This window comes from Desmodus rotundus, chromosome 4 (assembly GCF_022682495.2).
Source record: "Desmodus rotundus isolate HL8 chromosome 4, HLdesRot8A.1, whole genome shotgun sequence".
Lineage (NCBI taxonomy): Eukaryota > Metazoa > Chordata > Mammalia > Chiroptera > Phyllostomidae > Desmodus > Desmodus rotundus.
Genome location: NC_071390.1, coordinates 49,544,797 through 49,559,219, shown reverse-complemented (window position 1 = coordinate 49,559,219; position 14,423 = coordinate 49,544,797). Strand labels below are relative to the sequence as shown.

At 53.1% G+C, this 14,423-nt stretch overlaps 1 protein-coding gene across 5 annotated transcripts in view; it reads right to left on the bottom strand.

Annotated features, from left to right (window-relative positions):
- Positions 1 to 6,941: 6,941 nt before the first annotated feature.
- Positions 6,942 to 14,423, bottom strand: part of PALD1 (phosphatase domain containing paladin 1) — a 69,348-nt gene continuing 61,866 nt past the window's right edge. For all 5 annotated transcript variants that reach the window (XM_053923249.1, XM_024561396.4, XM_045196166.3 and 2 more), the window contains exons 19-20: positions 10,815 to 10,970; positions 6,942 to 8,793 (exon numbers count right to left, since the gene is read on the bottom strand). In XM_053923249.1, the coding sequence (XP_053779224.1) occupies positions 8,641 to 8,793; positions 10,815 to 10,970 (309 nt within the window). In that variant the 3' untranslated portion in view covers positions 6,942 to 8,640. The remainder of the gene's footprint in view (positions 8,794 to 10,814; positions 10,971 to 14,423) is intronic.

The window sequence follows — 14,423 nt, the reverse complement described above, 5'->3', positions numbered from 1 at the left end:
AATTTTTTCAACATGATAAAGTGTCTCTAATTGGAACCTGTATCAAGAATTACATTTAGTGGTGAAATACTAGAAATATTCCCAATCACCTCAGAAAGGAATAAAGATATCACTATTCCAACCATTGTACAGGAGGATCTCATTGTACAAGACAAGAAAAAGGAAACATAAAAGAAATTAAACAGTTATTATTTTTAGATAATATGATCATCTCTCACCAAAATCCAAGAAAAAAATTTTTAAACTATTAAAGATATTACATGAGTTCAAAAATATGTCCAAATTGAAGCCAAAAAATGCTATTTTTTCTATATCAGCAATAATCAATTAAAAACTAATAGGAAAATTCATAATTATAAAAAACGGTTATAAAAACCACTAATAAACTTAATGAGAAATAGGTTGGATTTATAAGAAAGCTTTAATACCTTTTATTGAAAGACACAGAAGAAACCTATTCCTTAACAAGACTCAGTTCTGCATGAGTCCATTCTCCCTGAGTTAGCCAATAAATTAAATGTAATCCCAGTCAAAATACCAATGCAATTTTAAAATAAGACTTGAAATGCTGACTTTAAAATTCACTTGAAGAATTCCGGCCAAGATGGAGGTGTAGGTAGAAACCCTTCACTTCCTCGCACAACCAAAAGGAGGATAACAATCAATCTAAAATCAATCAACAACCAGAACCTCCAGATAATCAAACTGCATGGACTCTGACAACCAAGAAATTAAAGAAAAAGTCAACCAGAACAACCAGCCCAGTAAGAACCTGCAGCTCAGGCAGGGCCAGCTGAGAAAAACTGCCGGGGAGGCAGTGGACCGCACAGGCGGGGCTGGTTGAAGGACACCCTGAGACTCTGAGCTGACTGTGAACTACGGGATTGTGGCGGTGGGAGAAACTCCCAGTCTCACAAGTTTGTTGGAAAGCAGGCTAGAGCCCAGCAGGCGGGCTGCACGGTTCCCTTTCTGGCCCCTCCCCCACAGGCAGTGCGGCAGGGCAGCAAAAGGGTTGTCCTGCCCTGGTGAATACCTAAGGCCTCGCCCCTTACAATTTATCAGGTGCGCCGAGACAAAGAAATATGACCCAAATGAAAGAACAGAACAACACTTCAGAAAGGGAGTTGAGTGATGAGGAGATGCCAACCCATCTGATGGAGAATTTAAAGCCCTGGTAATCAAAGTGCTCAAAGAACTGACTGAGCTTGGTCAAAAAATGAAAAAACAAATGAAAGATACCCAAAATGAAATAAAGCAAAATATTCAGGGACCCAACGGTGACGGGAAGGAAACCAGGACTCAAAACAACAATTTGGAACAAAAGGAAGAAATAAACATTCAACTGAAATAGAATGAAGAAACAAGAATTTAAAATAGTGAAGAGAGACTTAGGAATCTCTGGGACAACCTGAAATGTTCTAATATCTGAATCATAGGGATGTCAGAAGGAGAAGAACAGCACCAAGAAATTGAAAACTTATTTGAACAAATAATGAAGGAAGACTTCTACTTCCCCAAGCTGGCGAAGGAAACAGACTTCCAGGAAGTCCAGGAAGCTCAGAGAGTCCCAAAGAAGTTGAACCCAAAGAGGAACACACCAAGGCACATCATCATTAAGTTACCCAAGATTAAAGGTAAAGAGAGAATCTTAGAAGCAGCAAGAGAAAAGGAACAGTTACCTACAAAGGAGTTCCCATAAGACTGTCAGCTGATTTCTCAAAAGAGACCTTTCAAGCAAGAAGGAGCTGGAAAGAAGTATTTGAAGTCATGAAAGGCAAGGACCTACATCCAAGATCACTGTATCCAGCAAAGCTTTCATTTAGAATGGAAGGGCAGATAAAGTGCTTCCCAGATAAGGTCAAGTTAAAGGAGTTCATCATCACCAAGCCCTTATTATGTGAAATGTTAAAGGGACTTAATCTAAGAAAAAGAAGATCAAAAATATGAACAGAAAAATGACAACAAACTCACAACTATCAACAAATGAAACCTAAAAGAAAAACAACAAAAACAAAAACTAAGCAAACAACTAGAACAGGAACAGAATCAGAGAAATGGCCACCACACATAGGGAGTTCAGTGGGGAGGGGGAAGTGAGGAACAGAGAGGAAAAGGTACAGAGAAGAAAAAGCATAATTAGTAAGCATAAAATAGATGGGGAGAGATAAAAAATGGTATAGGAAACAGAGGACTCAAAGAACTTATGTGTACAACCCATGGACATGAACTAAACGAGGGGGAATGCTGCAGGGTTGGGGGTGCAGGGCAGAGGGAGGATAAAGGGGGAAAATTTGGGAAAACTGTAATAGCATAATCCATAAAATATACTTAAAAATAATAATAAAATCACTTGGAAATAAAAGTGGGAAATGAAGGAAGGAAGGAAATGAGAGAGGACTTGGAAAGACAAAGAGAATGAGGAATACAGACGTAGACTATGATGCCTGTGCACTGAGGGAAACCACCACCCAGCTCACGCACAAAGAATCAGCTTGCTCGTTAAACGTTCTTGAGGGCTGGGGGTGCCTGGCTATAGGCGTGAAGTGATGCAGAAACTCAGAGTCCACATCTATCAGCTCAGTTCCCTTGGCCTTCACGTGCTGGTTTCATTCTGATTTGTTTTCTCTTCATGGCTGTGTGACATCTATGGCCATTGCAGCCTCTCCCTTTAGGTGCAACAAGAGTAGTAAAGACTTCTGGTCACTCAGGCAATTGCTCAGGGCAAGCCCTGTCGGGCTTGATCAGCCAGCTGAGTCACACGTTTGCCCCTGTTCTTCCTGATGATGGAAAGTCAGACACGGTTGCCGGAAGATGAATGGACACCAGGGGCAATGCCAACCACGTGTGTACTCTGTGGATACACGTACACAGGGGGATGTAATGTATGATGAAGGCTGTAGTTCAAGGAGTTCAATCAGTAATGTGGGGCTGCCGTGGCTGCTGTGGCTCAGTGGACTGAGCGCCGGCCTGTGAACCAAAGTGTCACTGGTCTGATTCCCAGTCTAGGGAACGTGCCTGGGCTGTGGGCCAGGTCCGCAGTCAGGGGCATGTGAGAGGCAACCAACCACACGCTGATGTTTCTCTCCCTCTCTCCCTCCTTTCCCTCTCTAAAAATAAATAAATAAAATCATAAAAAAAATAATGTGGATCCAACTGGATACCCATTTGGAAAAAATTATATTCTTTACCTCATGTCACTCACGAACAAATTTTCCAGCTGAATTGAAGCACTAAACATAAAAGACAACACCGCCCAAGCAGTGAAAGAAAACTCAGGAGGGGGGTATGTAAGCCTTGGGCAGGGAAGGTCTGCTTCCGCGAGACATAAATTCCAAAATGCATACACTCAACCACATCACAATTGATAACTTCTCTACGACAAAGTACACTCTAAAAAAAAGTTACAAGACAAACTGGGAGAAAGGATTGGAGGTATATCTAACTATATCTATAAATGAAACAAATCATGTTAAAAATATATGCCTATTAATTTAAAAAGGCAACCCAATAGAAAAAAATAAGCAAATATATAAGCGAGAAAACCCAAATGGCCAATAAAAATATGAGAAGATGTTCCATCTCATTAGTAATTTGGAAAGTCACACTAAGATAAAAATACAAGATGGTTTTTTTTTCTTTATCAGGTTGGCAAAAATTAATAAGACCGGGGTGAGAAGTCGGGGTGAGAATGGAGAAATGGGGATTTTCATGAACTGTTGGTGTTTAATTCCGCCCAGAATGTGGCCTCATCTCGTTCAAACAGAGAACGAAGATCACTTTCGGACAGCGGGGACGCTGTCACGTAGGGTTTGTTGACGCGTGAGGTGGGCGGGTGGTAGGAAAAGGAAAGAATAAGCTAAGAGGAGGAGCAAAGTGAAACTTAAAAGGCCCATGTCATAGACCACCTCTCAGTGCGACTCAGGAAGCAAGCGTTTCTTGTGGGTGTTGAGGGGAACCTCTTGAAAGAACACAGGGTTTGAACAACATCGAGTCCGAGAACCACAAGACCTTGTGGGAGGGTTTTCAAAGTAGCCATGCTTTCCCCACCCCACCGCCCCAATCCGCCCCAGCTAGGACACTCCTCCAGAGGGACGGCCATTTCTCTGCCCCATCACAGAAAACGTCAGCGAGGATTCCGGCACCCAGCGCGGGCTCCAACATCCCCTCTGCGATGAGCCACAACTTGGAATCAGGTATCGCTGGGCCTCGGTAGCCATACCTGTAAATGAGGATCATAATACTTACCTTGTGGTATTGCTGGAATTGTGAACAGGATGACGACTCTAAATATAGTGTTTGATGCAGGAAGTAGTCTAGTAAAGAACATAATAAGCAGAAGTTATTGATCTGTAGCAGGTCAGCTGCAGGGCAGACGGAGGGAAACGGGAGGATGGAGAGGACAGGCTCTGAGGGACCACGTGTGTCTGATGGTATCTTAAAGCTAACGACCATGCAACCTATGTGAGAAACCAAGTGTTACCAGCTCAACAAGTGAATAAAAAAGACAAACACCCCAAAGAAAAAGGGCAAAAGACACAGACAATCTATAAAAGAGAAAAATAAAAACAGCCAATAAACATGGGAAAAAGTTCAGCCTCACTATTAATTTAAAAGAAATACAAAATTAAGTAAGTATGAGATTCTATTGGGAACCACAAACTGGCAAGAACTTTTTAAGAAATTGAAAAGCAGTGCTGGCAGGAGCTGGAAAACAGCGGGCTCAGCAACCGCTGTTTGAGACGGCAAATGGCACGTTTCAGGAGGACGAAGGGGCATCTCAAAAACCTTTACAAGGGCATTCCCTTTATTTAGGAAATAATCAGGTCGGCGCTGCCATACGTGGATTTGGGAGTATCGACCCAGCTCGCTACAACCCCCTCAGTCCTCCCTTCCTCACCCCTCCACCCACAGGGAAGGTTGAGCTACAATTTCCTGCCCCTATGGTCACAGTCCACAGGACCAGCGGCCTTGCACTTGAGACGGAGGGCAGGGCAAGAGAGAGAAAGATGACTGTGTTGGTAGAACTGTAACATATGAAGTTGCAAACCGGGGTGGTCATTTTCCCCAAGCAGTGACAGAGAAGGTTGACCTTGAACAGAAAGGACACAGCCCCTGCCCAGAGGCCAAGGCAAGAGTGAAGGTGTGTGGTTCACCTGTTCAGCGCAGCAGACACCAAGAGGGGATTAGATGCAGTGGAGATTTGTTTGGGGAACTTTCTGCGAAAGACAAAGGAGGAAGCAAAGGCAGACAGGGTCTTCCACCCACCATGCGGGTCCGATACCATGAAAGGAAGAGCCGCACACTGTCCGCGGCTCTCGGGAACTCTGGGCAGACTGACAGGAGCTGCAGGATGGAGAAGTGCAGGGATGGGCAGAGATCACTGAGCTTAGTCCTGGCCCGGAAGAGAGGACTGAGGGCAGACAGGGCTGGGGGGGAGCACGGCCTTGGCTGGTGTTAGATCCGAAGGTGCAGTAGCCGGAGGTGGTGTCAACCACTCTTCGTGGCCGGTTCTCCTGGGACGGGGGTGGGAGGGGGGTGGGAAGCGGAGAGGCGCCTGCTCACTGATGCCGCAGAGGGCATCCAGGCCAGTTCCCGGTTCTGGTCGTCCTCAGGCCCCACTGCAGCCCCACCAGGTCTCTCCCACGAGGTCCTCCCACTGAGCACATTTTTACAAGCCCTTTCCTCGCTTAAGGTGGCTGGGCTGTGTTCAGTGATACGCAACCCCGGAGCTCCAGCCGTCGTCACCTACACCGAGGTTTGTGTCGGACGATGTTTGAGGTAGCGTTTATTAATGTTCACATTAAAAATAATCCTCATGTAAGGCTGTGTATCTTGACGGCGGTTCAGGTCACACAGGTATATGCATTTGTTAAGATCTGTGCATTTGGGGGGCATGTGGGTAGTAAGTGGGGGGCCACTCCTGAGCAAGAGCTTGGAGAGAGACCTTGGAAAGGTGGTTAAAACTGGTTATGTGCTCACTGTGTGCCAGGTGCTGTTCTCAAGTTTGACACGTATTCACTCGTGTGTCAGAGGCTGCAGACGCCGTTGACTAGAGAGGTACTGAAATGTGGGCCGGTCCTGTCCACCGCACACTGGGTGCCCTCTGGAGGCTGGAGCAGGCCTGGGGAGCCTGGGGGACGCATCCGCGAACTCAGCACCCACCCCGGTGTACCTCCGCCCAGACCCCCGCATCCCAGGCAGAGAAGTGAGAAGCAGCACACACACACCCTGCCCACACGCCTCTATCTCACATTCAGAAACCACACGGAGCCTCCTAGGAAACAGTGTTGCCTGCTGTGCTAGGAAATAACCCCAGGAGGCCTTCCCTCCCAGCCTGGGAAGATGCCCAACTGTTGCTCGGCGGGGGCTCTGCGTTCCATCCCGTCCACCCCCAGCTGACCTCGGAACTACCTCCCACAGGGCCTTGCTTCCCTAATCCTGGAAGAGTTTGAGAAGCCAGGGTCAGTGTCGTCTCTGCCTCACTCTCCCCACTGCCACTTTACACGCCAATCTCTCAACGTAAGCGTGTTCAAGCATGGGCGGCCTGAAGGGGATGGGCAGAGCCTGGGGAGCGGGGAGGAAATGAAGGCTGAGGTCCACCCTCCTTCGCAGGCCCTGAAATTCCACTTTGTTTCATTTCCCTAGATTTAGCAGTCTTTCACACTTTAGTGTGAATTAGCCTGGTATGCTGCTTTCTTCAAGGAGGGGCTTAGTATGGCAGCCTTGGCATCCTGAGTGAAATGGTAAGGCAGGACTGGGAATGTGAAAGAAGAGGGATGTTTGGAAAACCCCCACCTTTTCTGAGACTAGGGAGCACTAAAGGTAGACACTCCCGACTTACCCTGCCCACTGACCCTTACTCTGAAGGAGCAGGGACCCTGGTTTGCATTGGTTCTGTAACACCTGCTCCACACTAAAGACAAATTAGCAGCGAAGCGTACTTCACATTTAGCTGTTTTTAATGCTCAAAAGCTCTGTACAAAAAAAATCACAAATGAATCCTCACAACACCCCTGTGAGGTAGGTAGGCAAGTATTATTCTCCCCTTTTGCAGATGGGGACACTGAGGCAGAGCGGTGACATGGCCGGCCAGTGATCCCAGCATGTGAAAGTCAGGGCCAACCATGAGGACACATAGGCTCCCTCCCAGTTCAGCCCTGATCTCTGACCCCTCACCTAGACCTTGTCTGCAAAGAGATTAAAAGTTTTTAATACATGCACAAATAATAAAAACAATAAATCTGGAAAGGTAGTGAACAGACATACAGTAGTTTTGCAAAAAGAAATCAGCCAAGATGGTCAAATATTTTCCAATACTAGGTAGATAGGGGCAACTTCAGCCTCTTGTCCCCTTTTCAAATGTCATGACTAGGGACGCAACCACTGTTTTTCCATAGAAGTGCACAGACTCAACCAAAGACAGGCCCCCCAGTCCTAACAAGCCAGGCCAGGTGGACAGCCTCCCCACTGCTCAGCCCCTGGTTTGCAGCAGACACCGGCCCCCAGAGGAAGAGCGGCAAGGCTCAACTCAACACTGCCTGCCTGTCCTCCTCTTCCAAGCGGCTTTCCCACCGTCTGACACAGCAGATCCTGCAGGCCTCTGGGTCAGCCGTGCCTGGCCCCTTCCGCTCCTACCGGGGGGCAGCTCAATGGGCCTCGGCAAGAATGGTCTGGCATCCAGGGGTCCCCTCAGGCCACCCATGGCCCACTCTCACACACTCCACAGCTCACTCAGGTGTGGCACCCCTGAGAGCTTCTGCTGCAGCAGGTGGGGGCACAGGGCCATCTTGGGCTGCAGGGATGGGGTGGAGGTACGGAGGGACCCAAGGGACCCAAGACTGGGTGCCTTCACTTCCTTCAAACCTCCCACCCGGGCTCCCAGGCAAATGGAGCTGGCTTCTTCCACAGGGTGCATTCACCTCTGGAAGCTCTTTTTTCCTTTGAGAAGGGCTCTCTGATGTTTCCAGCTCCTTAGGAAACTCCACAGTCCTGCCAGCCCCATGGGAGGGAAGAGGGGAAAGGAAGGAGAGGCAGAGGCCTCTGCTGGACCCACCAAGCCACGTGGTTGTACTTCTGGAAGTCTCCAGATAGGAGATGGGGCATGAGAGGCGAAGAACACTAGGTAAAGCTGCCTTTAACGTAACAAAGCCACCCAGAGTGCTGTCTACTCCCCAGGGAGCCAGAAGCCCTCAGTGCGGGGCTCAGGCGGCTAAGGGGAGAAGCCGAGAGGGAGAGCAGCGAGAGAAGGAGAGAGCGGGAGAGCAGCACTGGCCTGCTGCTCTGCGCCAGGGGCTGTCGGGCCCGCTCTGAGAGGGGAGAAGGAGGAGGGGTGGAAGTGGCAAGTAGCTTTGTTTAGCAACTTGAGGAGCGAACTCCTTGGAGGGCTGATGCCAGCCCGTCTGCAGGGCATACCCACCGGGCTCTCCGGAAGGCTGCTCTCACACCTGTCATTCGCAAGGTATGACTGTGTGCTGACTGTCCTATAAAAAGCTCTTTCAAAAAAGGGATCCCAACCCAGCCCCAGTCTCTCTGGGAAGCTGGGGAACTGTTAACTCAGGGCCACTTCAGTGAAGAGCACCTCAGACACCCCAAGCCTTCGTGGGGCCCTGCAGGAGGGGATGGGGTTAGGGGACACACAGCCTATAGGAAGTCCCCGGCAGCGACGGGCGCAAGGCTGTGGCTCTGCTCCTGCCACCGGCAGCGCAGCCTTGAGAAGGGCTGGTCCTCCACGCTCTCAAGCTCGGGGAAGCCCAGCTGGTTGAGGATCTCGTAGACTCCAGCCTTCGATGCCACCTGGGGAGGACAGCAGAGGTGGGGCTGCTTTCCAGGGGAGGGAGGGTGCCATTCCGGTCACCCCACCCCACTTCATGCCTTCCTTCCCTCACTGGGCTCCCAAGCGCACAGCTGAGCCTGGGGCCCAGGGCCACCTCCTACCAGCTCAGCGAACTGAGCCAGAGTTTGTGTTTTGACCACTACAAACTGCTCTGAGCTTTCATTTCCTCATAGTGGGGTAACAGCCTCTATCTGGCGGGATGGTCGTGGAGAGCTATGTCAGCACAGGAGGCTCAGCAAGTGAGAGCCCTGCCGAAGACCACCTGGCTCTGAGCCCATTCAGCCCAGTTCTCCTACAGGGACAGCTGGGGACCGCAGGGAGGCTCGGGACGGAGGCAGCGTGAACTCAGGAGCCAGCAAGAGCCTCTGGCTGTGAGTTCTGGCTGTGGGTCTCCGCTCAGGCAGGCTACCTGGGCTGCCCTGGACACCTTCCACGCAGCTCTGCTGCACAGGCCCTGACACCAGACCCAAGCCACCCAGCAAGCAGCCCCCTTCCCACCCCGTCATCCTGGGGGTGGGGAACAGCAGGATCCACTCAGAACAAAGGCCCCCAGCAGCCCTCCCCGCTACTTGCCGCTCACACTCAGGAGCTGGCCCTGAGGCTGGAACCCCGCACTCCTCACTGGACCACAGTCCTCTCCTTCCTTGACCCCCCAACACTCACCACCCAGGTTTGGCTGGGGACGGGTTCAGCTCTTTCCCAGCCCTCAGCTGCCCTGATTTCCACTCTCCAAGCAAAACCCAAGTGGAAGTGTCCTAGGTCCCCCACCCCACCTCTACTCCACCCTGGGGCTCAAAGAGGAAGCTGAGCCAAAGCCTGCTCGAGAGCAGGGCCCCAACGTGGCCTTGGTGTGATCCATCCCCCTGTCCGGTGTCCTGACCCAACACTCATCCACCTGAGGGCCTTGCGCAAGGCGCTTCCTTCAGCATGACGGCCCGGCAGCTACTGTCCCTGCCACAGGGCACCGCGGTGGCCTCCCTGCCGCCGTCCTAACAGCTCCGGCCCCACCTGCACCCCTGCCTAGGCCGTGTCCTTCCTCACCCACTCTCTGGGGTCCCAGCTTCCTGCCCTCCCACTTGCCTGCCCCACAGGAGCTAATGTGGGATTGATCCGAATTAGAATCAGCCACACAGGTGGGAAGGTCAGGAGGGGCCAGCGTCCTGCAGAGGGGTAACTACAGGCCGCTTTGCCAGGGACAGAAGGAGGTCACCCTGCTGACCTAGAGGGAATGAGGTGTCAGCTCTGCCTCTAAAACCAGCTGAGACAGAGGAGGAACCAGGAAGAGCTGGGAGGCCAAGCACGGAGCTAGAACTCGAGGGCGGTGTCCTAGGCCAGACCTGGTGGTCTTTGCCAACCAGCTGGCTCTAATGCTGGTTGGGAACAAGGTACTTGACCTCTCTGTGCTAGTCCCCTCCTCCGTAGGATGAGAGCGTACTGGCCTCCTTATATAGCAGGGCTGCTTGGTGCAGTGTCCGGCAGAGGGGGCCCCGTGGCACGTGGAACGCCACCACAACCCTCCGAGGTGGTGCCGACAGTATCAACGTTATGTCCACTTTAATGCTGAGGGCAGCGGGACAGTTAACTAACTCGTGTGAGGTCATATGGAAGGTGGCAGGGGACTGGGCCCCCATGCCATCTTGCCCCTCGCGGAGTCAGTGAGGGCTGAACACACGGCAGGCATGAAGAGGGTGGGCACGAAGAGGCCGGGCACTGCTAGCCTTGGGGACACACAGAGCGGGGGCCCATCCTGACACACTACCCTGTTCTATTCCCCACATGCCTCATCTCCCTCCTCCTCACGCATTCATTCATTCATTCATTCACTCAGTCATCAAGCTGCTACTGCCTGCCAAGCGCAGACGCTGTGCTGGGGACCCAAGGTCAACAGGAGAAAATCCCAGCCAAACAGAAAAATCAGAGACGAGAATGCTTTCCGCTCAACAGGGGCCTGTGCAGGCAGCCTCGGCCTCCCGCCTCTCACCTCCCGCATCCAGGTGCTGAAAGGCCTCTGCCAGGAGTCCGCCTTCTCCAGGTGCAGGTAAGCGTTGAAGAGCACCAGGTAGATGTAGCGCTCCAGGTACTGCAGGCTCCGCAGCTGCAGCCTCCGGGCCTCCTGCTCCGATTTGGCAGCCTTCACCTGCAGGACGGCGAGGGGCGGGCATCAGCACAGGGGCTCATCCCCACCCAACACACATGTGCACACCACACACATACCACACACACATACACACACATCCCACACCTCACACACATACCACATACACCCCACACATACCCATCACGCCCACTCATGCACCACATACGCTCACACACTCACACACAATCCTCTACTGCCCTCAGCACCAGGGTGGGGACGGGAGGAAGGGATTCAGAAGGCAAGGCCAAGGGCATCAAAAGCCCACTTCCTACCGGGACGTGTGGACACATCACCTGGCCTCCCTAAATCCCTACTTCCTCTCTGTGACATTCGAACCCCTGTCCTGTTCTGAGGGGCGACCAGACGAGGACAGGCTGCCCTGGGAAAGCCCCATTCAGGCACCCTCTGTCCTGCCTGAGGCGTGGAGAGGCCCTCCCGGTGGCAGGCCCCAGAGGCCCAAGACCAACACCCAGCTCTACTAGGGAGGACCCTTCCCGCCAGCTCCTGTCAGCCCCGAGTGGGGACATCTACTCCTCCGGCCCCCCACCCTCCCAGGACTGGAGGAAAGACTCTTGGCTCCTCTCTTCCTCAAGCCCTTGAGCCTCCCTCAGGGACGGGCGGGTGGGTGTGAGGCCCCTGATCAGTGGCCTGGGAAGGGGGCCAGGCTGGCGGTCGGCAAGGCTCTGCTCAGGGTTCTGACTAGGTGACACAGCGTGGACCCTCTGCCCTCCCTCGGCCTGGGCTCCGCAGCCTCCAGCTGCTCACAAGAGTGAGTTCGTCCCTGCCTGGGAAGAGGGGAGAAACCGACTCAGCCACAGTCCCACAAACCAGGAGCTACAGTGGGCCTGCTCTGGGGGCCTGTGGTGCCCCACCTCCCACTTCTGCCTCCGGTAACTCAGCCCCCGGGGCCTCTGCCATCTTTGCTCCGAGGCTGCGTGAGTGGACAGTAATTACATGCCCAGCCCACCCCCACTGTCCGTAAGGAGCTTTGAGGCCGTGGGGATGGGGCAAGGGTGGAAGGTGAACAAGGAAACACGAGCTAGGTTCTGGGCCTGGTTCTGCCATTTAAACTCTCAGCCCCCCACCGCCATTTCTGGAGGTGGGGTTGCTCAGTACAGTAAGGTGTGAGGAAGCACCTGGGAACCAGGAAGAGCCACGCAAGTCCATTCATTCCTAGAACAGGACGGAAGGCTAGGACACAGGCACAGGCCCTGCCCACAGAGATGCTGGTGGGGGGGCGGGGAATAGAAGACAGATACGAAGCACCCAGAGAGGTCATACCATGCAATCAAGGCAGGCAAGTAGCTGGACTGGGAGGGCATCAAAGAGGAGGCAATATTTAAGGTGGGTTAGGAAAAAGAGGGGCAGAAAAGTGCCTTGAGAAGGGCAGAAAGGGGTTAAAGAGTGAGGTATCTCCCGGTAGACAGAGGGGGAGGAGCTTAGGGCAGCAGGGGCGGGGTGAGGATGGAGGCAGCGCCCAGAGGCCAGGCCAAGGCCTGACCCTTCAGACAAAGGGGCCAGGGGTGGCTTCCGGTGGATCCGAGCTCAGGAATGGCCGCACGGTTGCTGCTGGGGGCGTGGAGTGGGGTCAGATCAGAATGCCTATGGTTTTTAACGATCAACCAATTTTGTTTAGAATTAGGCAGTGGACCAAAAAGAAAGGTTTTTCCTAAATACAAACTGTGGCCGGTACAATGCAGCTCTAGTAGCTTCACGAGTGGGTTCGCCTTGCTGCCCTACGCAGGGACCCGCCTCCCCATCCCTTATCCTTCTACCCGCACTCCAGCCAGAGGCCCAGAGCCCACCCAAAACCCTTTTCTTAAAAAGAAGGAAGGAAATCAGCAGTGGTCCCTCCAGGCAAAAGCCATAAACCACTTAGGGTGGACCAGGTCAGAAGAAATGTCCAGAGGGCGTGCAAAGCCTGCAGCTCTGGGCCTGGCGCCCGGCACGGGCACACCAGTCCTGCCCTCTCTCTCGGGCCCGTTCCCATGGGGACTCAGGCCTGCTGCCCCCAGACACCAGCAAGGATCGGGCTTCAGCCACACTCAGGGTGGAGAGGCCGAGGGATGCCTTCTGAGCTCTGCTGGCAAGGTAGGGTGGAATTATCTCTAAATTCAGACCGCTGGGCGAGGGTGGCTCCTGCCACTCCCCGGAAGGTTCCGAGGGCACATCCTGCCCAATCCAAGTCTGTGATTTGAGGAATGACCTGTCTTCCTATTGAGGCCTTGGTTTCCTTAACATCTCTCGTCATGGCGCTGTCTGGGGAGGAGGACAAGCAGCCACCTCCTACCGACAAGAATAGTGTAGCTGGTTTTAAATGGCCTGGCAGGCCAGGCTGTCATTAGCTGTGGTGCCACGGGCAAGACCTCCTCGTCCTCTGGGACTGAGCCCTAAAATAGAAGGGGCCCGGGAAAGGTGGCCAGGGCCCTGGGCACTTCAGGTCTCTCAAGCCCACAGTCTGCCCAGTCTGACGCAGCCCAGCGTGCCAGCAGGGGCTCTGCTGCAGCTCTGCTTTTTGCTGGTATGGAGGCAGGGCCAGCAAGCCTCTGCAGGTGGTCCAGGGCCCACTGCGCGCTGTGTGCTGGGATGAGCACGTTGCACCCAGATCTGATCATTAGACTCCAATCCATGCTCCAATAACTCCACACAGGGAGAGGAACACACCATTTCGCAGGTGAGGCTCTGTGAGGTTAGGTAACTACTCAAGGCACAGAGCTCCAAGCTGGGACACAAACTCCAAAATCCCAGCTCTCCTATCACCCTAGCTCTTCTTCACAGTCAAGGTCAGCCACTCCCTGCCTCACTCTTGCCTTGGTACTCTTACCCCTCTCCCCTCCGGCCTGGAATGCCCTCCGGCCTCCGACAAGAGCGTGGCTGTGTGCGGCCGCCCCCTCCAGGCCTAGGACGACCCCCTCTCCTGACGCCAGCAGTGCAAGGTCCAGCCCCATAGCACCCCCTTCTCGGCTTCCTCTGCTCCCCAGGGCGTGACTGGCCTCTGCCACGTAAACCAGCAGACAAGCACCAGATTATAAGCTGGCCTGTCTCTCTGTCTTCCCCGCCGTCCCGAGAGCTGGGCAGGGCCGGCGTGCTGCAAGTGCCCGGTTGGTCACTGAGCACTGACCGCAGGTCACCTCCTCCCGTCTCATGCTTCCGCTGTCATCTAGGATCTAGGTTCCAGACAGGACACTGGAGACTCCCACATATGCACCTGGGACTCCAGACCTGGACATGCGACGGTCCGCACAGTGCTTCTCAGAGGCACCAAACGTGTCCCAAATGGACCTGCCGAGCTCTCCCCAAAGCAGCCCCACCCACGGGCTGGCCCAGCTCAGCGGCAATTCCATCTTTCCCAAGGCTCGGGCCCAAACCTGGCACCCCTCCTTGACTTCTCCCTTCCTCGGCCCTGCACCCAACCAGTCAGGGAATCTGGTCCACTCTACTTCAAATGCTCCC